We start from the raw sequence: 25480 nt of genomic DNA, 5'->3' as shown, positions 1-25480 counted from the left end.
TGGAATTTGCTGAGGTGGTCAGCTGCAGGCCTGAGACATGGCTTCATTGTGCTTCCTTGGCCGAAAAACATTGGAAGAAAAACTATTTTTCTGGGCTTTTTTCTTGTACATTTATGACTTTAATCTCTCTCTCCCCCAAGGAGTAGTTTTCTCCCCCCATGTTGATCCAAACATACAGCCACCGGGAGGAAGAAGTGAGCAAGAAGCAAGAAATGACCTGAACATCAGAAAGAAACTACTAAGAGGCGACATGAAAATGTAAAAAAAGAAAAGAAACACACACACACACACACACACACACACACACACACACACAAAAGAAAAAAAGAAAGCTATTAAAATAAATGCAGTATATTCCAATTAAATCACAAGACGATTACAACAAAATGACCCCAGAAACATTTGAAACATAAAAAGAAACCAAGAATTTGGTTCAGAGGGTGAATTAAAACTTGAGGAAAATTTTCAAAATTATATGGTTAATATATAGCCAACACAGACAATAAAGTGATACAAACCTGTTGCTAAATGTAGGCCTTACCCCTGAACATTCCATCCCCCTTTTGAAATGACGACCACGCTCCTGCCTATCAGTGAGCAAGTCATGGTTTTCACTTACACCTACAGATGTAGGCCTAAACTAAACCCACTGCCAAGCTGGTCACTAACCACACAAAAAAGAAAAAAAAATCTTCTTCTTAAAGGCAGAGGAAAGATGTTGGCATGTTACATCCCGGTTGCAGGCATGTTTTGTGTACAGTGAAAACAGAGTGCCCTCTAGTGGCTCCCTATCCCACATACAGCAGCGTGGCCATGGTGCCTCACCTCTCTCCAACTGCTTATAACGGTCAGCTGTGAGGATTTAAGGCAACAGCGGTTTCATTCTCTCTGTCTGATGTCTGACATGGAAGCCCATTTCTTCCCCATGAAAAAAGGCTACATTGTGAGATTTTCTCACTCAAAATCTTCCAATTGTGAGTTTAATTCTACATTTTAACAGTCATGCCGTTTATTGGCTATATTCATGTACAAGAGGTTGTACAGGCAGTAGCTTCAGTCTGCAATGCAGTCACCTAAAGGTCTAGCCTTTTCTGTGCAAGATGGACAGCACCTTATGATAAATCACTATTTTCATTGTGTGACAAACGCAGACATTTTAACATCACTGGAGGAGCCACACAACATCACTTGGAGGCTGGGAGAGTGACTCACTAATGTGAACTGTGAGAATGGTGAGAAATATATTAAAACAAAAAATAAGGAGTTTGACTTCATCCCATTCTTCTTAAAACCAGCAGCATGTATGGTGGACATGATCACTTTTGAATATAAGAACCTGACACAGGAACAGTGTTTGCACCCCATGGTGCTCCTGGTCTTACAACGTGGCAACTTAATGACTCCCAGCAGACAGCAATACACCATTACAGATCCACTGTCCTGTTTAATAGTGAGCAACAAACCTTGGCTGAAGGCTTGATCTGGCTTTTTCTAGATTTCTTGGTTGTCTTTGTGTTCTGGATCCAAATGGCTCGTGAAGAGCAGTCCTGTCTGAAGTGGATAAAGCAGAGGTCATGGAGGTGTTGGTCTGTCTGTTTCTGTCAGTGAGCTTCCACAAACCACCGCTGCTCCCCTTTGCTTATGCAGTTTATATTTGGTGCATGTTGTCATGATTTACGAAACGTCTCATCTTGCTACAATTATTGTACAGTTTTGGTGACTGATTGTTACTATTTTCCTTCGGGGATCTCAGTTCCCTCATGTTGCTCTGGAAAAACACAAATTAGGCCCAGGACACACCAGGCTGACTTCAAAGAATCATTGCCAACCAAGGCAGCTAGATTGTCTCACATGTCCTGCTAAAGGCTGCCTGTAAACACAGCACACACACAGTAGCTAATGGTCGATATGCATACACATTGTGCACCTGCACGAAAGAGAATAACTCTCTGCCAGGACCAAGCAGTAGTCTCAAAAATATACACCATAAGACGTTACAATGCAGAAAAAAACAGATTAGCTTTATGCTTAATTTTAATGCCACACTGAATCTCTTTAAGGGTGGTCGACATTTCAGCCTGAAAGCCTTTTTTTGTTTGTTTGTTTGTTTTGTTTTTAACTTCAAATATAATATAGATTCAAATAAATCAAATCATTTTATCATAATTCTCTATCATTATTTTCTTGAGATCTGCAGTTCCTCGTGCAAATCCAGTACATTTTGTATTACTTTACTAAATTATCGTGCAAAGTAAGGCATCTATCCTCAATCTTTCACTAGATTTTAGATTAATTCTGACAAACCCTGTTCTAAATCTAAAAAACGCTTGTGCCTCTTGCTGATGTTGTGTTCCATGTGTTCCACTGAGTAACAAAGCATGTTTATTGTCACAATGTTGAATGTCACACCAAATGACATTGTGGAACACCACAGGAAGAGCCGCGCCACATCACAATTTGTCAGTGCAAAAACGCAGATTTTTTAGTTAAAAAAAAAAAAAAAAAAAAAAAATCACCCAAGAACATTATGCCACTAAACACTGGACAGCAAACATTCATTTATAACTAATTTAAATTTTCAGTTTTCATTTGAATTGATTTCATTTATTACAAATGTAAACGTGTTAAAAACACGTGTCAATCTTTCTTGTTATGTCAGCTGAAGATTTTGTGTCTGTGTGATGAGCTGTGACAACTGTCTGCTCCCCCCCTCGCAGACAGACCCCCCACCCCCTACACTCTCTCCTCCCCCTCCTCCTCTCTTTCTCTACCTTCCTTCTTGCCTTGTTCTCATTTCTCTCTTTTGTCTGTTTCCTCTTTGACCCTGTCTCCCCCATCCCTCTCCTCTACCCCGTCTCTCCTCCTCTCCTCTCCTCTCCTCTCCTCTCCTCTCCTCTCCTCCTCTCCTCTCCTCCCTTCCTCACCTATCTTCTCATCTCCATCTTCATAAATAACGGCATCATATTTTAAGAGTGAGGCAAACCGACTGCATGGCTTAGGTTCTTATATTCCACAAACAATTTGATTGAGATGATAGAAAATGCAGTCTGACTTGTTTAGGTAGACAATGGCATTTTTCTCTCCAAATTGTTGCATACAGTTCAGCTGCAGATCCTCCCCATCATATATGCCTATGATCTCTGTCACATATGGTTTGGCATCATATTTAACATTAACAAACTGTCCCTCGATGTATTTTTCCTGTTCATTTGAACTTGTCTCAAGATTGAGCTCACGCGATGTGACATCTTCTGACTGGACTTGGGCCTCTCCAGTGGGAAAGCTACAGTGGCTTGACTGAGCACATGCAAGGACAAAAAAAGGACAAAACATACATTAAACTTAGCTATTAGTTATAAAATATAAGAATAAACTGCTGGCTAAAATGAATAATTATTCTGTCTGTAGGAAAATACAGTTCATATCATATGGAGACACACCATATGAGCTTTGATGCTCTTCAGCACAACACTGGGCCTTGAGGTGATATGCCAGCATGCCAGCAGCACACCCACTGCAACATGGTAACTAAGATTTAAATGTAATAATAACAAAAAGGTCATTTATCTTTGCCATTTTTAGATTTTAAAAAAATGTCACAGCAAAAGACGCTGGGAAAAGGCACTGAAGTGGGAGTGCCAAAAAGATCTGATGTACTGAAAAATAGATAAGAGACAACTCCCCTTGTAACCCCCTATTGGTCCATCATTTTCTGAACGTCCATGTTGGACAAGGACCCCTCCTCCCCAAGGGTTTCCAAACAACTGCCCATAAAATATCACAAAACCGTGTCACACCAATTTTTGGGACAAAATCTTTTTGATCAGAACTGGCTCAAAATATTATGCCTGGACATGGAAAAGACTAGCATCACAAATAGACATCTGTATTATCAACCTGTACTTTGTTGAGGAGAGTTGCATTTATTTTTCTTAGTTTTATTCAAGTTGAAACTTTGTGAAATGTGCTTGGGACTGTCACACCAACTGAGTTTTTTCTTATTGGATTGAAAATTGTGAAGAAGTGAGTGATGAATTCCATGAATGTTCACATAAAGCAGCATGTTCTGAACAGTTTTTTTTTTTTTTTGACAAGTTGAACTTTTATTTATTTGTGTTTTTGAACTATGGACAACAAAAAGGCTACATCACATGAACCACCCTCAAGCAGTTTCATTAAATGAATAAAGAATTTGTTTGATGAGAAGCTGCAGCTGTCACAAACAGCACTGCTTCAAAGTCTCTTGCATGTGGAGGAAGCTTTCTTTACCACAACCAGCTCTCTCTGGTCATGCAGCTCTGTGCTGACTTGGCTTTGACGCCACTGAGGAGCATGGGCAAGCAGTGCGGGACCCACTGGACAGGCTGCCAGCGCTCGTCAGACACAGAGGATCCAGTGGCCAAAAGTGATTGTCAGATCACATTTAAAGCTGACACATACTGCTGATTCGCCCTCAGCTTAACAGTTCTGACCTGTCTGATCACATCCACCTGGAGAGCTGGACAGCTGACTTGTTTGTTGAATTTTTCCAAGTTGCCTTACCTTCCTTTTGGTAAAAGACTTTTTTGATCCTTTATCACCACAAGTTGTTGAACATGATTAGGTACATGTCAAAGCTGTGTTCTCTAACTGGAGATATTATTATTATTATTGTTCATGGGCTTTAAGTTGCCAAGAGGTTTAAGCAGGGATATTTGGAAGAAGAGCAATAATCCAGTTTGTTAAACACATTATAGTCCTAAAAGCACTGTTTTACATACAATGCGGATAAATGAATCTGCTCCTGTAAAAACAAAATTAACAGTAACATGGTCAACAGAAAATATAATTCCCTGCCCCCCCCCCCCCCCCCCCCCCCCCCCCCCCCCACTTTCGTCTTTGTAACAACCCAAGTGAAGGGGAAATAAGTTGATTAACTGTGCCCCGTGACCACCACCAATCACCAAAAATGGATATGGATTAACTCATCATACATTGTGGCTCCTGCATTATTATTATCATCATCATTATTCGCGGTATTACTATTATTATTATTTCATGCAGTGTGTTATGTAGGTGCATCCAAGAAGTATGTAGTTTGTAGATTATTTCTCAGAAAAACTCCATGCATTTTACAGCTTCTATGTGTGTACATATATACAGGGTGGCCCAAAAAAATGGGAACTTTTTAACAATCCAATAAAACCAAGAGTGATGGAAGAAAAATATTTTATTCATAGTAACTGAAACCTGAAAACATGCCATTTAAGAAACAATGATGGAATTTTCATTTTTTAAAAATTGTGCTGCCACTTGATCATGTCTGCCAATACGCACTTCAAAAATTCCCGTTTTTTTGGGTCACCCTGTATACACATACACACACACATACATACATACATACATACATATATATATATATATATATATATATATATATATATATATATATATATATATATATATATATATATATATTCCACCCTCATGCCCCCTTGGCCACCCGATTTAAATAATGCTGGAGCCGTCACTGCGTCCCCACCATTGTCCACTAGCCTCTGCTAGAGTCTGCATGTCCGCATTATATTCTCCACTAGTCTCCTTCCAGCTGGATAGCTTTTTCAGCGGCTGTCTGGATTGGTGGCTGGTTGTAATTGTAAACGCCAGACAGGCCAGTCTGTTGCCTCTGACCGCCATTGTCACCAGCAACAACCAGACTCTCTCCCTCCCCCATGGCTGGCTGAGCGGGAGGAGGGGTAGGGGGGAGGAGGAGGAACAGGGTGGAAGCCAGCCCACATCCCATGGCAAAGAACAGTCGGCTATTCTTCTGGATGAATTGGAGGAGAGCGCATCGGGGGACATATTCTATAGCATCTCAGGATGTGGGAAATACATTTGTCAAACGGAATTGCATGTATATGTCCAGGGAAGAGCAGGATGAAGTGATGGAGTGCGGCTATGAGGGTTAGTATGGGCCGGTGCTGACAGCAGGCTGCTGGACCAGTCGTCCCCTCCGCTCCTCGGCTGCCGGCTGGCGGCTCAGCTTTCCCGGCGTCCCGTTACTCCCAGCCCCATGCAAAACAGAACTGTCCCGGGAAGCTCCAGCAACATAAACTCCAATGTTCTTTGCTCATGCAACTGCACCGGATCCCAGCCACAGGGCATGGATATATGTAAGTTACCGCCTTGGTTTTATTAAGCTGTTTGGGCACAAACTAGACAGTTATGCGCATTTCCGGGCGAGCTAAAGCGCTTGAGTGTAATTGGTTTACGGCCAGACAGACCCTGCTCCTCTGTAACTGCATAAGCTATTCTATCAAGCTGCTGTCTAATCCGGTTAGTAAACACGCTGGACCCCAAACTGAACTAAAATCGGATGTGAAATTGTTTAGGATAGGTTGGGAGTTTGGAAAAGCTAGCCATTGTGATGGCTCCCTTGCTGTAGCCCCCTGGCTGTCGAGGCCGGATTATATCTCGGTTGCCTTTTTATTGAACTGTCTATGGCTGGTCACACAATTTCATAGTTGTGTAGAGTTGAATGCGTGTCGGAGTGTGTTTACGGTTAAAATGAAGCGATGTGAAACTGCGGTTTGTGCTGAGCCAGGGCAGGGAGGTAGGTTTGGCTAAGTTGGCACAGTCTGCTCTGATAGGCGCAGAGTTGGCCAGACGTGCGCTAGACTGCGGTAGGTTAGTTTTCAGCCCAGTTCGGCCTGTTTGTTGTGTGTGTGGACAGGCCTCCACCCTCCCCCACATCACTGCACCCCCACCGCCAGGCTGCTGCCAGACAGCCCGGTCCCAGCAGGACAAAGACGGTAATGGAAACCAGTGGAGCCTCACTGGGTGACAAATGGCCAAACGCATTGTCATATTGAGATGAGCCACTGCTCCAGACCGGCTCACTCCATTTGCCTGGAGCTGGACACCAGCTCACTCTCTGTCAGCAAAGCCCAGCCTCAGCCTACACTTGTTTGGTTTTTTTTAACTGTGTCCCAAATAAAGGATGCTGCTCATTCTCAGATCTGTTCTAACAGTGTTGTTACAACTGCTGGAATAACTTAGCCTACCTTTAATGAACTACTAACAGTCATAATGAGTTTCTTATTAGTAATGAAAATGACCGACATTAAATGAAAGAACCGTTTTCCTGTTCGGGACCCCCAAGTTGACGTTCAGTGAGCCGCAGTGATTTTGCCCTGTAGGGACCCTGATGTCAAGAGGTTTGTCAGATAGGCTAGACAGGTTTGTGTTCATCATGAAATGCTTGTGAGAGCATTCACATTTTTTTTTCATTTATTTATTTATTTATTTTATTATTTTTAATGCAGATTTTCTGAGGTTTCCCCCAAAATTTTAAAAAACATTTTTTTCTGATTTTTTTTTCCTAATCAACTTTTGGCCCATGGCTTTGGAAGAAACCAAGTGAATTTGCACAGGTTTTAAAGGGTAATGTTGTTTCTGTGTCATACTCGAACACTGACAAATTGTGGTGAGATTAACCAAGAAAAAAGAAAATGTAAACAAGGTCTATCATGCATTTTTGCATTGTAACAGTCTTTAATGAATTAAATTTCAGTGGAATGAAACTATTGCTCATTTTGCTGGGAACCCTCCAGAAGCCCGTCAGAGATTTGTTATAATCACTATTTTGTCTCAGTAAGTTAGTTTTCAGTGATGGAAATAGCATAATAATTAAAAAAGAAAAAAGTAATAGTAGTAATAATAAATTAATGGTAAGTGGCATACACTTAAAAAATGTGAGTCTTCCTATTAATGTAAAACAGAATTGTTGGGCCTACTCATTATCAGTATAGATGAGACTAAAAATCCATATAAATGTATGTCATTTTGATAGTCTTAGTGGCTTAATGACGCCATATAATAGTAATTTAGCCTCATGCACACCCGCCACATCAAGGTGTTTACACTGGTGGGTAAAAGCAGTATGAGTGTCCCTCTTTCCTGCTGCGTTTTTACTATTACATTAGACCTGTGCTCAAGCAGTGATTTACATTAAAGGACCATATCACTGTTTTCACTTGTTTTAGTAAGCTACTACAACCAAATTGTTTGCACACCTTACATTATGAACAAGCGTTTGTCAAAGCTTATCATACTGTTTTGTTTTGTTGTTTGATTATACATTTTTATTTTTTATTTGATTTTTATTATATTTTTTTCTATTCAAATTTTCAAGAAATAATAATTATTTTAAAATTCTACATTGCTCTTTTTAATTTAGATCTTAAACAGTCTTCTCCTCACAGACTATTTTCTGGTAGATATACATTCTGTTGTGTTTTTTACAGTGCAGCAGTGAGGAATGCTTTACTTTACTGTGAATTCCGCATTCTGTTCAAGTCTTATTCAAGACTATTGAAACCATTTCTGGGAAATGCTCTCATGTATGCCGCTGGCCTGGGCTTGTTCTTTGCCCGAGATCACTCATACACTCACTAAGTCTAACCCTAATCCTGTACTGGGCAGAATTTAAAAAAAAAAAAAAAAAAAAAAAAATATATATATATATATATATATATATATATATATATATATATAATTATGACACTTTCAGAAGCTTTCCATTAGCATTGAGGCTATGTGGTGATGACTGGTTGTAAAACCAGAGGGAAAAAAAATCCTAAATGTTTTCAGATTTCATTCATTTAAGCTCATAGAAATGTATCGTCTGATCATTTTCACCAATGCACAGTAAAAATAATTATAATCATTTTAAGAGCTGTTTTTTTTTTGTTTTTTTTTACCCCTGTTCATTTGACTCTGTTTAGCCCAGTTTCAGCCTCTATGGGCCCCCCTGGAGGCGGAACAACATATTGTTGCCAAAACCTAGAAAAACACGAATATGGATGGAGGGTTTTATTTAAGGAGCAATTGTACCATAAACCTTCAACGCCTCTGTCTAGGACAAGATGGTCAGCACAAATTTGTGTTGCTGACTGTGTTGAAAGAGCCATGGATGAATTCAAGCTACAGAACTGCATCTTGTAGCCTTCATCTAAGAGCCAGTATTGTCTCTGTGAACCAGCTTGATATACATAGCCCCATCTGAAGTGATTTTGTCCTAGAAACACTGACAGCAAATTAGGAAGAAGTTACCAGCTCTATCTATCTATCTATCTATCTATCTATCTATCTATTTATCTTTTTGCTGAGGGCCCCTAGAAGAGGATCCCTTAAGGATCCCTGGCGGTCCCCAGTCCTCACTTTGAAAATGTTGTTTGTCTAGCCGTAACAATATTACTGCACTATTTCAGAAAATGATTATCCATGCGTTTGGGTTATGTTTTTTTTTTTTTTTTTTTTTTTTTTTTGTGCACTGAGGAGCCACTACCTGCTTCTTTTAGTTTGTAGCTCTTATCTGCCAAAAGCATTCTAACTGGCAGCCATTTTCAGAGAGAATATAAGTCTATTTATAGATGGCTGCTGAAAATGAGAGAAGCATCTCAGCAGTTACATGGTTGTGAAGTTGTTACTACTTTATTTAGACAGGTGTATACATCGAGGCTTCTTTCTGAGGAACCCCACTGTCAAATACCATGTAGAACAACATTTTTCAAGGACTGGGTCAGGAGCCAAAATTTGGTTGCGGAAATATAAAAGTGGCCAGAATCCTGATTTACATAACACATCCTGTTATAATGCAACTTTAAGCTGAATGAGTTCTCCAGGCAGACTGCACGATTCATCCCAGTCACATTTAGAAAAATGTTGTAATTGAAAAGTCTGCTCTTAACTCTCCACTGTTGGAAAATGGAAAATAGCGGTGCTCAGTATCTGGCTCTGATCACATTAACTAGGCAGGCAACTGTGTGCATCTTGCTTAACAGGAGGAAAGAAAGCCAGCATTTTGCCCTGGGCTTTTGTGTTCATTGTTCAGTAGGGCTGAACAATATAATGCAAAATAATCAAAATTTGTTTTTTGTTTTTTTGTTTTTTTGTTTTTTTTGCATGTGGAAAATGCAATTTGTATGCCAGAGCACTCTGTAGCACCATGATATTTGAAACAATGTTGTGTCTCCTGCAATGTGGGTATTGCTCTTGGCCATATTGCAATTGCAGTAATATTTTTGATTAATGCTTCGAGTCCTGGTGCTCAGTAAGAAACCTTTTATTTGAATAAAAAAAAAGCTATGTTACAAATTGATATGATTGTGGCATGGGTTACTGTTGTCAATATTCAATTTTGTTTTAGAAGGACCAGGGCAGTTTCAATTAAGGATTGATTGTGTCATAATGACCATGTTGATTTGGACCATAATAATGTTCAGGATAAGGGCTGTAGCTTGGGTTGGGTTGTGGGAAGGAAAAAATATATATTTTTAAGTATAATAGATATATGAGGCGGTAATGCACCGAAAGACAGATGCCAACCGCCATTAAACAAGAAGAAGAAGAAGAATAGATATCCAGTGCAGTGCTATTATTTGATTATAATTTGGTTGTACAGCTCAGTGAGTGGCAGTAGCTGGTGGGTTTTTCATCTCATTATATCAATGATAACATAGTGTGCATTTTTTTTAAAGATTTTTTGGGCATTTCTGCTTTATTTGATAGTTACAGGAGAGACAGGAGGGACAGGGGAGAGAGAGGAGATGACATGCAGTGAAGGGTTTGGGCTCAGATTTGAACCCAGGCTGCTGCAGTAAGGACTCAGCCTTCATTAGTGAGCTATCGGGATGCTCCCATCGGCATAAAATGAATTACCATGTAGAACTTATCAAAAATCTCTTGTATGTTAATACCTTGTGAAGGTACCAATAGTCACCCCTCTCATCACAGTATTGATATCAAGATATTTACTGTGTATATTGTGGTATGTGATTTAACCAGTCATTCTTTGTCCATGCTAAAGAAGTGTTTATGGTAACTCTACTTTTGGACCTCTGCTGGTGGTATGTGCTGCACATTATGCTCACTTGTGTAATTGTCTTTGAATTGGCCATAGTGTTGTTCTCCACAGAGCCACAGAGTTCTGCTTTAATCCCCTTGTTTCCACTTGGCTTCATGTCGTGCTTATTAACTAATAACCTGAAAAGCAAGATTTGTTTGAGGAAATTTATCACTTGACAGGAATTTTTACTGGCATCAAAATGACGGAAGAAGGAATTTTCTCACCTGCTTTCTCCAAAACCATTTTTGTGATGAATTGCCACAATTTTCTTAATCAGTTTAACCAATTTCCCATCCCTGGTAATCCATCCTGGTCATTTTATGTCAGAATGCAATGGATTGTGGGTAGATCCCTCAAGTTTTTTGTTTTTTTTTCTCAGTAGGAAAGCCCTCACTCCTTGCAGACAAAGTCAAAGTCTGTGAGTCTGGAGGTGTGGACGAGCCACAGCTGCCTGTGGCTCCTAATGCTTAGAATGGGTCAAATGCAGAGAACAAATTTCTCTACGGGGATGAATAAAGGATAACTTCACTTAACTTATCCTCTTTAGCAAAACAAAACCCCTTCCTTCTTTTACCATACTTGTTTGAGCCCTCTGCCACCCCTTCACAAATCAGCTTGGATTCCTCCACTTTGGTATCACTTATGCAACTCAACAACTGGCACAGACAAGTGGAGAGAGAACAGGTGGAGCGATATTTGGGAAAAACAGCACGTTTCTTAACAGACTTATGTGTCACAGTTGTGTTTTGTGCATGTAATCTATCATTTATAACCATGTTCAAATGGATGCTTAATGTGCATGGTGGAAGATAAACAGACCTCCTGGCATGACTGAGGATGATAAAACTCAGGACAAGGACCAGCCCTGTGATGATAACTTTTGAACTTTTAACCAGCACCGGGATGACACACTGCCAGTCATAACCATTCTTTATGAGACCGTCCAACAACCCAAACAGGCAGCGCCCATTTTCAGGTTGTGGTCAGTGACTAGTGGGGCTTTGGTTGTTTGATTAAGTGATCAACAGCACACTTGTGTGTCACTACTAAGAATCTCTGTGTGTCCAAGAATCCTGAAATTGATCTTAATTATGTTAATCAGACAGATTTTTCTTGTAGCTCAGTCATGGAAAATGAGAACCATGTGAGTTTTCTTTGTGAAGCAAGAAAGAAATTGTAGCAAGACGAGTTCATTAGCCTTACTTGACATGGCATGTCCTGCAATGTGACTATTGCACATGCGCACGTGGTGATGTCACTGCTGTGATGGTGACTGGTCCCTGCAGTGCTCTGCTTTCAGGTCTACTAGCCACTGTGCTTTGGTGTGCTTTCAGGATTCTTTCAGCCTTATTCTCTTCCAGTGCTGTTCAGTTCAGCTCTCACTATTGGCCCTTTTCCACTAGTACCTACTCAGCTCGACTCGGCTCGACTCTACTCGGTTTAAGAGCTTTTCCATTAGGTGGTAGTACCTGCTAGCAGGTCCCATTTAGCACCTACTCAGCCGGGGTTCCAGTCGAGCTGAGTCGAGCTGAGTCGAGCTGAAATGTAACGTTAACGCCGTGCAGGCAACTGATTGGACAGGGAGTGACGAGAGCGACTCCTGCACGAAAACAAAACCCGACATTTAAAAAAAAAAAAAAGACGGCAACAGCAGCCGTGCGCATTGATCGTCAGTGAAGTTGTCAAAGTCGGAAAATGGCAAGCCATGGCAAACCGCGACCGCGGTCAAATAAAGACGTGGAGACTTTTCTGAGCTTGGTGGCGGCCCAAAGAATCCAGAGGGAGCTGGACGGTGCGCCGGCGACTCCACCCGCGGCGAGGTGCTACTCAATTGTAATGGAAAACCACCTAAACCGTGTCGAGGCGAGTAGAGTCGAGCCGAGTCGAGCCGAGTAGATACTAATGGAAAAGGGCCATATGTTGCTGCACTGCAGTTGGGAGTCCACTTTTTACACTTTGGGTTATTATCGCGTATCTCTTTAGTCCAGCTGCCAGTGGCAGGAGCCTTTGTTTAACGGCCTCCAGAACTGAAGTCACAGACATCCTGCTGTATTTATTCATCAGCCAGGATCTGCCCTGGCTATTGACAGCCATTACCTTCATGTATCTGTAGCTAACATATGCCCCTTTTCCACCAAAAAGAACCTGGTGCTAGTTCGGTCCTGGTGCTAGAGCCGGTGCTTAACTGGTTCCAACAAAGAACCAGTTTGCTTTTCCATCGGCCAAGAGCCAAGCGGAGCCAAGTCAGAGCCATGTCATGACGTCAGCGGAAAACGTGATCACGTGGGTGTGTGAGACACTCGCTCGGAATCACAACAACTAACATGGACGACAAATGGACGAGCCATCGTAGCGATGCAAATACTGCTTGTGTGTTTACAAGCCTACATTGCGATCCAGAGGCGAAAAACGCAATTATTGCTGGCTACCCGTCGTATTCGTGGTCGGAACAAACGGTGACTACGTTTAGCTATACGTTTATAGCGTTCGCTGTTCCCGTTTGGGCCTGTAACCCCGCCCACCAGTGACGCGGTGGGTCGCGTCATCGGTTCTTTCTCTGGCTCCTGTTTAGCCCCTGCTCCAAGTTGGGGCTTGCCTGGAACCGGTTTGGAACCAGTTTGGCCAGTGCCTGGGCGGTGGAAAAACAAAGGACCGGTGGGGCACCGGCTCCGAACCAGTCCTGGAACCTCTTTGGTGGAAAAGGGGTAATAGTGAATGTCAGCTATCACTCATCATTACATCAGAGAAGACTTTGATCAGGTGTATGACCTCATATTTTGTAAGAATTTACTATCCAACCTTACTCGTTTTAATCCATTTGGATTGTATCCACTCTGCCTGGGTTCATTTGGATCCAGATTTGATCATTCAGTGCAACGCTCCAGCTCTACTCTTTCCACCAGGGAAAAAAAAGCTACACAAGTCTGTTCCATTTTAAAAAAGACATTCCACAAATTAACTTTTGCAGTACGTGCTGGGGAGAATCATTTCATGCCAAAGGATTGAATCTGATTTTTAAAGTCTGATATACATATTACCTTACATCACTGCTTTTTTTAATCTTAACTTGATATGGGAAATATGGGCTCACATGTTGGCAGTATTACCACAATACCTGACTTTTCATAGAGCAGCGCTGTATGAAATTCATCATGCCTCCTAAATGATTAAAGACAAAGGGCTTCCAGACTTTTGATTGACCTGCAGTGCTATGCCAGAAACCCAGGGATTCATTATTTTCCAACACCATGAACAAAATAAAATATGTCAAAATATGCCAGGACAAAGTATCAATTCAGGGTCAGAATGGCAATATGAAAATCAGCATAACAAAATTGAAATTAGTCACTGAATCTATCTTTTTCTCATTTCTACTATGTGTGTGTGTGTGTGTGTGTGTGTGTGTGTGTGTGTGTGTGTGTGTCACTCCATTTTTATATATGTTTATTACCCTCTGACAGTAGCAGCTGAGGTCCCTTAAGTCAGCCAGCCTTGACATTGGCCATGCTTCTGTTTGTGTGTGTGTGTGTGTGTGTGTGTGTGTGTGTGTGTGTGTGTGTTTGTGAGAGGGGGTTTTCTGGCTGTTTACAGATTCAGTGTGTGTGTGTGGATCTGTCTGAGGTCTGGGTCTTGTCTGCCTCGGCTAAATGACCTGCAGGCTAATTGTATTGTGTTGGCTGGTGGTTGAGCAGCTGTAAGCTCCCTCCTATAGAAAACACTGAACCACTCCAGACCCTACATACAATTCTTTGTGTCTGTATGGTGTTTTATTCATGGATTCTTCATTGGCTGTGAGCAGCTCCCATGTTGGAAAACAGCAATGTGAATAAAGGTGCTTTCACACTCACCATGTGTGGAAATGCTTATTGGAACTCTTGAATATTTATCCTTGTACTTGAGGTTGTTCTCTCAGGTGAAAACCAGGATCGCCCCATATTGATTTTTCAGGGCTGATGTCGAAGCAGATTATTAGTAACATTTCTATAGTAGTTAAAAAAAAATTCCAAAAACAAATACAAGAAAATTATGAGAAAATTTGTTTTAAAAACAGAGAGAGAAGATAGTGAAAAAATCATAATCTTAATGCCTTTAGGCTGCAAAAAAACAGGTTGCAAATATTTAACCACCATTTTAGCATCCTTCATCCATATGATATCAGACATTCTATAAATATGAAATACCTCAGCTTATCCTTCTAAACCTCACACAGTTTCTAGCCCTGTAACTTACAAACACCATATGGATAATGTAAGAGACATCGAACTATAAGGCCAACTGTAACAACAGCACAAAGCCAGCTGCATGTTTCTGATCCTCAGTCGCCCAAATCGTCGTGACGACAGCAGCCACCTCCACGTAGAAAACTGTCTGAACTGCAGCAGATTGTGGGGTGGGCAGATTTGAACATTTCTGTGGTCATAATTCAACTACAATTATAAGATTCAAAGATATACACTTACACAATTGTCTGAAAAATCACATTTTTCTGATGTGGTTATTCTATGATTATGTGATGTCTTTGTATTGCTTAGCTAGCGTCTTTAGTAAGCCAGAGTCTACACAACAGCACCGTCTAAGCTAGTCTAAGTTGAAGATTGGTGGAAATGTGAAAAATGTGACCCTCCACCCTTTACCCTTTGTGTCAGGTAACGGTAACGGTAATCCGTTACCTGACACACCCTCAAACACAACAGGATTTGACCATCGTCTTGAGTTGGAATTACATTTCAGCTGTTACTTCTTCTTTCCTCCCTGTTTGTCCTGCATCATTGAGCTTATATGTACGTGATACAGAGATTCTCTACCTGGAAGTTATTATAAACAAACAAACAAAAAAAAAACAAACAAATAAACTAAAATGTTAAACAGAAAAGTATTTGGAGAGCTGATAAACACTGAAGTGTGGACAGTATGGACGATGCCTTACAGGAGAACCTGCACTCCTCGTCTGATTTTTCCTCTTCTTTAGTTATAAGGGAAGGTCAGGCAAAGAGGTGGGCTTACAGCCGATTAGACAAGCCTACAGATGCTAGACACACACACACACACACACACACACACACACACACACAACAGCAAGTTCATTACCAATGCACCAGACTCCTCATTATAATCTGCCTGCTGTTCCAGCTCTGCCCCTTTCACCCCTGAGGGTTGAAAGGTCAAGGCCTGTCAGTCATGGCCAGTTATTCCGCCTTTGTCTGCCCCCCCACTCCCACCCCGTCTCTCTGTCTTTGTCGCCACAGTGCAAATGAATATGAAACACCCACATATACTTTACAGTTTGGAGGTTTCATAGCCCCAATTCACACTTTAAGTGAAAACCCACTGAATTAGGCAGTTCACTCACTCAGAGCTTTCTATATGGTAGCCATTCAAATAAAGGTCCGATCAAAGAGCTGCAAGAAAATGACGAGGAAAAAATGTTGCATGAGAGCATGAACACCTTGTATTGTGACTCTAATCAGTGCCGTCCCTAGACATTTGGGCGCCCGAGGCAGGAACTCATTTGGGGGCCCTTGCATTTTTCCATAAATCAGACAGAGCCAGAAATAGATCCACATCCCTAAAACACAACAAATGAACAACCCATCTGACACAAGACCATGACACTTTGTAGTGTCAATATTGTGTCATGTCACAAACTAAGAAAACAAACAAAAACATTTTCTCTGATATTTTTGACATGAAGAACATAAGATTCAATAATGCGTCTCAAATGTGACTCAAACAGCTGGGCTCACTAATGTACACAGCATATGTGTGATAACATATTTATTCAGTAAATGGTGGCAAAATAATACCATTTTATAGAACTGATTTGTGAGGTGAACACTACTGATGTGTCAACATAAGGTTTAACTGACATTTACAGTACAGTTTCCTAGTGTCTGATTATTAGATTTAGGCTCTTTTAGCTTTTTTAAAAAATGAAACATTAAGTTCCCAATCATAGTTTAGTCTAGTTTCATAATGCTGATGGTTTTCAAGTTAAAGCTGTTGTCCAGTTAACGTCTCCTGTGTATTGTCTCCCATTGTTTTTGTCTGCCAAGATTTGCCCCCCCATTATCCCAACTCCTCACCCTCCACCCTCAAAGACTCCATTCCCAGCATGCATTGTGTGGGGGTGTTGAAGGTCAGCCCTGGGGCCCAACCCTCATTTATTTACCTGTCAGGAGGCTGATTGGGTCACGCTTGTGCTCTCATGTTGCCCCCACAGCCCTCCAAGCCCCTGGTTCCACCCCCATCCCCTTCCCAGCTGCCTGTATGCAGTGGGCTTATCAAGGCAGTGTGTGACGGTGCTGCATGTGTCTGCTCTCTGAACTGATGTGGGTCAGTGTTACAAGATGCTGATCACTAATAGCTAAACCTCTTACTCCACTGCTTCCATGACCTAAAATAGCCTCAGCACAATACACTGCCAAGTGGATTGATCCTTTACTTGGCTTAAAAAAGGTGTTAAGAATATTCACCTCTACACATTGTAACTCAAAGATAACTTGAGTTGCTTTGTCTGCTCTAATGTGGTTCTGTTGTGTGGTTCTAATATTCTAACAGGCTGTTAAAAACACAGTTGTCACAGACCAAATGTAAAAGCTTGGAACACTCTTGGTTACTTTCCCTGGGATGTTCAGGCTGCACTTTGATTTGCACAGTCTAACCAGTTTCAGACAGCCCAGCATGTCATGCTTGGTTATTAGCATCAGTACCGATGGGTTCATTCTAGCTTTAACCTGATGTTGGCCGAGGATGCCGGCGTCCCTGTCGGACTTCATCATTTAATCACACATTCAAAAGTTTGAGCCCAGTTCACAGGAAATTAGCATAAGCCCAGAGCATCCCATAATGTTCAGCAGTGTTCAACAACCATCATGTAGGACAGTATGTATGAGTGGTAGGACTATTTTCCTGTGTGTGTGTGTGTGTGTGCGTGCACACGCGTGCATGCAAACATATTGATTCTGCATCCTCAATAATTCAACACTAGCGCAGTGTGTGTGTGTGTGTGTGTGTGTGTGTGTGTGTGTGTGTGTTATGCAGTGGGGGCGTCTAGACATGTGGCGCCTGCGTCAACCCCACAGTACTAATACCAAGCCAGTGTAAGTTACAAAAGTGTCCAGTCACTCTGTGTGTGTGTGTGTGTGTGTGTGTGTTTATTGACAAATATATGCAACACTGCTACCAGCCTGGGTGATAGAGGAAGCCTTGATCTGGAATAAAGCCGACTAGTTGCTATGTTTGTGTGTGTGTGTGTGTGTGTGTGTGTGTGTGTGTGTGTGTGTGTGTGTGTGTGTGTGTGTGTATGTACCTTCCTGTCCATCAGCCATAAAAACACAAAGCAACACTGTGGTGCACTTTGTATGTCTCCCCCTCAATGACCAAGAATATAGTCTGTGTTTGCACATTGCGAGAATTTCTGACACTGTGTCAAACAAGTATTTTCCTAATGTCGTGTTCTCTGTGTCTCTGTGTGTTTACAGCTGAACTGGAGTTTGTTCAGATAGTAATTATCCTGGTGGTGATAACGGTGATGGTAGTCGTGATCATCTGCCTCCTCAACCACTATCGTCTGTCAGCCCTGGCCTTCCTCAGCAGAAACAGCCAGGCCCAGAGAGCCCAGGCCACTCAGCTGGTAGGTGGCAGTGGAGCGACACATGTACCTGTTCAGTCATGTAGATTGTTTATCTTAGATGGATATATTAAAGAATACTCCCAGACTGAGATGTTTGATACCATTTTCACCTCTGTACATCCAGTGGTTCAGGTCCTGTGGGTAGCATTTCCTGTTAGCTTAGCATAAATACTTGATGTCTATGGGAGTCGTTAGCCTGGCTCCATCAAAATGAAAAAATAAACCTTACAGCAAGACATGTAGTGGATGCAGCCAACACACACACACACAGACTCATTCACTCTCTCTCTCTCTCTCTCTCTCTCTCTCTCTCTCTCTTTCTCTTGCTCACACACACACACACACACACACACACACCAATCACAGGGCTGCAGCAGGGACTGCTGTTGTTAGCACTTCATGCCAGATGTGGGCAATTTGAACTGAATTTTAACAATATTTATTCTCTTTCTGTTTGTCTCTCTCTCTCTCTCTCTCTCTCTCTCTCTCTCTCTCTCTCTCTCTCTCTCTCTCTCTCTCTCTCTCTCTCTCTCTCTCTCTCCCTAATTCTCTCTCTCTCTCTCTCTCTCTCTCTCCCTAATTCTCTCTCTCTCTCTCTCTCTCTCTCAGGATAGCAGTGTGTGGTCAGACAGTGTGTTGACTCAGCGGGGAACCACTGAAGTAAGTATGGCTGTTGAGCCACATTTGCTTTCAGAATGCTTTAAAGGACCATACCAGTCAGTATAACATCTATAAAAAACATGTCACATTTCTGCTAACCTTTTCCCAAAGCAAGCATATTTTAGAACTCCGATATAGTTTTTCCTCCCTATTATCCTGCCATTGGCTTCCGTTCATTCCACTCCAATATGAAAATGAACTCTCAGAGACTTCAAACTTTCTTCACACCGTTATTTCATCACCATCATAAAGTCGTCCACATTAGTTTTCTGAAAAGCAGCAGCACTGTTGTGTTTTGATGACTTGCAATTGGACAGATTGAAATTGTCTTTCAGCTGGAAAATAGTCCCCCTATTTAACACAGCCATCTGTTCTGTTTATCAATAACAATGACTTGATGACTTTATAACTTTTTAGTATTATAAGGTGATTCTGATTGCATGTTGTGAAATCTTCAGTCCCCCAACATGATTTTCAAAATGGTTTGTTTTAATGTAAAATATGGATAAATTGTAGTAAATGGGCCAAACAGGCCACTGAAGGAATATCAAACCTCCTGAGCAGCTTGTCCATAGATGATAAACAACTGTTTGCTGAATAATCTGCTAAAAATAAATACTGGCCATGGAAACTAATGTGTCTGCCCATGGATGAGTGAATGCTGGAGTGAACAAAACAAACAAAAGAATCATTGAAATAACAAAAACAAAACATCAGGTTCTCTATTCTCCAAATAAATGTACAGAAAAAGGAGTAGGACCACTGACATGTTCAAATTACATTCATAGAAGCAGAAGTCGACAGCATATTAATGCTGTAACTCAAAAATGTTTACATTTCACTTGTGTAATGTAATTTCTCTTGGTCATTGCTTAAGGTTATGTATTAAATGATATCGCTGTGTTTTTGTGTGTCCGTGTGCCTCCAGGTGTTGTGTGGGCGTCTAACCAGCAACGTCCCATCCTACATGCAGCAGCAGCAGCAGCGTCTATGTCGCTTCCAACCCACCTACCCCTACCTGCAGCAGGAGATCATCGACCTCCCCCCCACCATTTGTCTCTCAGATGGGGAGGAGCTGCCGCCCTACAAGGGTCCCTGCAGCCTGCAGCTTCGCCACCCAGAGCAGCAGCTGGAGCTAAGCCGAGCCTCGGTGCGCGCACCCCCCAACCGGACTATCTTTGACAGTGACTTCATTGACATTTATATCCATGGCAGGAGTCTGCAGCCACCCAGCAGTAACTCGGGAGTCAGCGCAGCCAACGCCAGGATGGAAGGTCCACCACCCACTTACAGTGAGGTGATGGGACAGTACTCTGACTTCACAGTCTTTCACAGCCAGTATAGCAATAATGTCCCGCCCCCGGGCTGTAGGTTAGGAATCAGCAGTTCCCAGACACTGTTCCAGGCTGACAGCGGTGGCCATGAAAGCACAACGGCGGCCACCAGTGGCAACAATAAGGACAGTCAGCAGGAGAAACTGGTGTGAAAAAAGGAAGAGTTGGGAGATGGAATGTACTAAACAACCTCAATTTACTCCCTTCTGTCACCTTATTGAGGAGCAGCCACCAACCTGAGCTCTTTTCCCTCCCCTTGAAACACAAATGGAATAAAAACCGAGGAGCCAAGCTTATAAAAAGGGTCTTTTTTTGTAATGTTTGAGCTAGAGCTGTGAGCTTTCGCTTGGATATTATGGCTTAATTAATAATCATTTTGTTTGTTTTTGTATATTTTTGTACGGTTATCATTTTTATATGTTCAGATTGTGGGCATGTTGGACTTGGAAAGATGACTCAGTCCAGGCATTGGGAAAAAAAATGGGCATTTTTGTTATTTATTATTTCCCAGATCCGTGCACAAATCTTCAAAATCCAGTCAAATCTAAAATTTTGTAGTGCCATGATTCACAGCATCATTAATCAGAGGAGTGTATGTAACAGAAGCAAATCTGAAGTTGCACTAACTTACTGTTTGAAAGCAGAGAATGCTTCTGTAATTCTGATTTTCCAGTCAATGAGTTCCTCAGTCGCATTGTTATTGTATTTGTTATGGGTTTCTTTTCTTTCCATCTGTTGAGAGACTCTGTTCCAGCCTAAAATATTCACGTTAATAGATTCAACTGTTTTTCTAGTTCTGTTTCCTGAGGGAGACGTTCCATCCAATCATTGTTTAGATGTTAACATCTCTGCAAGCCAGTCCAGTAGCACTGTGTGTGTGCTAGTCCATTGTTTTCACAGGGGCCCAAAAGCAATTGGAATTATGAGAAGTTTAGTTTACATATGGTATGTCCCTGTGGTTTTCTGTACAATACCCAGCATTGCTCATGTGAAGTACAGATTCTAAGGAAATGTGCTTTACATTTCTTAAAAGGTCCTCTTCAACGTCATGCATGGCAACGGCTGGTCAAAATCAAAGTTTTTCAGTTAAATCAATACTGAACTAGACATTTTTGACCCTCTGGTTCTTGAATTGGTTCTGTTCAGGATTCTTGGAACCAAGGTGCTAACTAGTGAAACAGCCCACATTTGCACCAGTTTGGATGCAACCGAGCGGTCGCTGAGTCGCTGGTCACTGACTCCAGCGCTGCTGTGGCTGAACTCAGTCCCAGTCTGCTGGTTTGTTGGTCTATGACCAGCACGCCATCAAGAGGTTAATAACCCTCTCCCATATTACCCTGTCCACTTTTCACTTTCCACTAGATCCCAGGAGTCTCTGTACTATCACTACTTCATTTTTTTTTAACTTGATTGTGTTTTTTACAAGATACAATTTACTTTTTCCAGAACTCCCTACCATCTTTTCCTGAATATCCAAATCAAAAGGAATCTATCTCCAGCTTTCCCTGTAGAATAACACATGTCCACTCTTGTTATCGCCATGGTTCCCACTTAAGGTCCTACTAATTTTTTTTCTTGTTCTTGGTGAGAGCCATCTTTTTGGGTTCCAAATCAATTCATTTTTGGTCGAAAATTAGGTTTGCAAACAGGAACTGAACCAGTTCCTCAATGGTCAGTAAGGCCAGTTTGTGGACTTAGGATAAACAAACAAGTAAAGATTCAGTCCAACAATGTTAGAGAGTGTTATTTCTACTTCTACCGCTAGTTTACACTAGCTAGTTAAAGCTGATGTCCTTGTCTAATTTATGCACTTTCACTAGCTACCCTTTGGTTAGGAATTTATTGAAAACTTTGCACCAAAAGACTATGTCAGAGTGCACCTGTCTGGAATTGGCTTCAGTGTAGTGCTGGTAGTATGCTGTCTGATATTATACATTACATGTTTGCTTTTCCTAAGTCCACTCAGATGTACATCTCAGAGAGCTCAATCTGAAAGGAGGAAACTGAATTTGAACTGAGAAGTTTTTAAGTAATTGTTCAAGTTAAATTCAAGAATAATCACATTCAGTTTTGATCCACCTGTATTAATTTAAAATTATACTTTAAACCTTTGAAATTATTTACTTTACCTTTAAATATTTTTTAAAAAGTAATTATTTAGTCATATTTTAATATAGTGGTTCAGTATGAATAAAACAGATTCAAGTTTATGAAGTTCAAATCCAGTCTCTGCTGGCACTGATCTCTTTATGTACATGGCCTCACATCAGACCTAACCTTTCATCTCATCTAATACGGGAAGAGCCTCATTCCAAAATGAGATATTCTATAACTGGAAAATATGTTCATATAAAGATTAGTGATTGAAGTAAAACTCATCTATTATTAGCTAGCTACCAAAAGACATGTTCCAGCAAAATACAATTTTTAACAACTGAATTGTTTTAACTTTTGAAATATGTCATGCATTTTAACAAGTATTCAAAAAAAAAAAAAAGGCTTTTTTTTAGATGATTTTTTTCAGCATTTCTGCTTTATTTGACAGTCACAGTGGAGATAGACAGGAAAGGCAGGGTAGAGAGGGGGGATGACGTGCAGCAAAGGACCTGAGGTTGGATTCGAACCCTGGTCACTGCGGTCGGGACTATGCCCTGGTACATGGTACATGCTCTTTACCAGTGAGCCACCGGTGCGCCCTAATGTGGCATTTTTTAAATTAAATCTCTGAATGACTTTATTGACTGTGTTAGTTCTTCTGGAGAATTACAGATGTCAGTAGGAACAAAGGGGAAAATCATTCACCCTTTTGATTTGCTATAAATTAAAGCAAAGGCTGATTTGGATTTGTTGACAAAGATTTGAAAACTGAAGCTTTGGCCCATGTGTTTCACAGAAAATAATATGACAATTGGTATGGAGTTGGATAAAGAGTGAGGTTATGAAGGTTTTGAATGCTTCTGAGATGTGGACTACTTTTTACAAAAAACACTTTGTGGGCTTTCTGTTTTAGAAAGAACCACATAAAAAGAGTATTTATTCTTATTTATTTTATGTAACATTTTAAGGGTATGTTTTGTTTTTGTTGTTTTCCATAAATGGCAAAGCCATTTGATGACTGGTAGCTATAAATTTAATTTGTTCATGTTTGGGCAGTGAATTTCATTCACCCAAGTTTGTACATCCATGCTCACTTGCATTATGAAATCTGAAATTTGAACTGAATGAAAATGGCCATTGTGTGATTCCAGCAGACAGGAGCCTGGCCTTAGACTTCAAACTTGATTCTCCTGGTTTCTGCTCCTTGTCACTCATTCTGAGCACCCAGCTGAAGCTCTGGTATTCAGTATTGCTGCTGCTATGCGCTGCTGCTTCTTGCTGCTACTGCTGCTGTTGTTAATGTTAGTATGTCAGCTTTTCCCATCAGTATGTGTTGAAGATGTTATTTAGAGGAAAAGTATCGAAGGTCAATGTTAGTGCTCTTTTTTGTGTTTCCTTATCACCAATAGGCATTTTGTTTTCATAGTTTACATATATAAAGTACATGTTTTTCCTATTTGTTTTCAAAAGGGTTTGCATGATATATATATATATATATATATATATATATATGAGCTAATTCGGTGCCTGATGGTGACGTTGGAGCAGCTGTAGGAAACCACTTACACTCAAAAAGCCCCCACCTTTTTTGTGCCTCACTTCCAATGGTGCTTTTTCAGTGGTCTGACTCTGTTTATTTGTACAGTGCTGTATATAAGTTTAATATATTATGCACATGTTCTACCCAATGGGTAGAAAAACCACAAGAGAAACATTGTTAATACTGTAACATAATGTAAAGAAAACATTAAAGAAAAATGTAACGTAAGTGGCCTCAGTTTTATCACAGTCTACAACTGTCTGTTTTTGTGTCTTTGTAAGGAAAAGCAAACGTTCACTATAGATGTCAGAAAGCAGACATAGTGTTGACGACAAACATTTGCCCACATGGAATTCTGAATCCAAAGCATTTTCTCTATGGGGAAAATACTTTGTCATCCCTGTTTAAGCTGGCAGTTAAAACTTGGACATTTTTATCTGCTTGTCTCTCCCTATAAGAAGGACTGGATCCACTGATTTCTGCTCCTGTTTTCCAACTGAAATAATAATTTTGCTAATAAAAAGCTAATACTGTACTGCAGTGCACATTAAATACAGCAAAAGTAATAAGAGGCAGATAATCACCACAACTTGTAATTCTGCAATAGCTCATGAGGTATACTTGCCACTCTCTATTCACTATTTGCTTTTTAAAAATTACTCATTTTCAAGTCATACAAAAATGTGTATTTTTTCATATACAAATGTCATGATATCACATATTTATGTATAGAAAAGAGTAATTACTTAGAATGGTTATGATAAATACCTAAGTAATATGGTTATGTATGATATTATCAGTTACCTTCTCTTGCACTGAGCTGTTCATTGTTGGAAATTATTTCATTTTCTTTCTGTTTGTTTTTATGTTCTCTTTCCTCATGATAAAAGTAAGAGTTTGTTACAGACAGTTTGCCCAGTCTGAACGTGGAATTACACATCTTAAACCTTAAACCTTAAACCTTAAGCCTTAATCAGCCTATTTAAAGGACCATACCAGTGATTTAGCATGTTTAGTTTAAGATCTACAAAATGTATATCTAGTAGAAATATATAGTAACAATATCTACAAAATACTTCTGCTATTTTTTTCCAGAAGCAAGTAGTTGTATTTTCTTTCATTCACTTTCCAAACCCCTTATCCTTGTATGGGTCGCGGGGGGTGCTGGAGACTATCCCAGCACTCACTGGACAGAAGGCAGGGGAACACTCTGGACCGGCTGCCAGTCCATCACAGGGCAGACAGACAAACAAGCACATTCACAACTTGGGGCAATTTAGTATCTCCAAACTCCAATTCACCTGTTTTGCATGTCTTTGGACTGTGGG

General features: G+C 40.8%; 1 protein-coding gene across 2 annotated transcripts; it reads left to right on the top strand.

Moving 5' to 3' along the window:
- The first annotated feature begins 5751 nt into the window (after nt 1–5751).
- On the top strand, nt 5752–24395 carry LOC115367483 (protein TMEPAI-like). Of its 2 annotated transcripts, none has more exons than XM_030063260.1 (4): nt 5752–5943; nt 18370–18521; nt 19131–19181; nt 20110–24395. In XM_030063260.1, the coding sequence occupies exons 1-4, from the start codon at nt 5781–5783 to the stop codon at nt 20665–20667; spliced, it is 924 nt and encodes a 307-aa protein (XP_029919120.1). In that variant the 5' UTR covers nt 5752–5780; the 3' UTR covers nt 20668–24395. The 2 variants fall into 2 exon arrangements, with proteins under 2 accessions (XP_029919120.1, XP_029919121.1); XM_030063261.1 differs by having other exon boundaries at nt 5752–6152.
- Nucleotides 24396–25480: the final 1085 nt, after the last annotated feature.

Source organism: Myripristis murdjan, chromosome 11 (assembly GCF_902150065.1).
Source record: "Myripristis murdjan chromosome 11, fMyrMur1.1, whole genome shotgun sequence".
NCBI lineage: Eukaryota > Metazoa > Chordata > Actinopteri > Holocentriformes > Holocentridae > Myripristis > Myripristis murdjan.
Note: the sequence above shows the minus strand (reverse complement) of the source record. Positions and strands in the feature narration are given on the sequence as shown.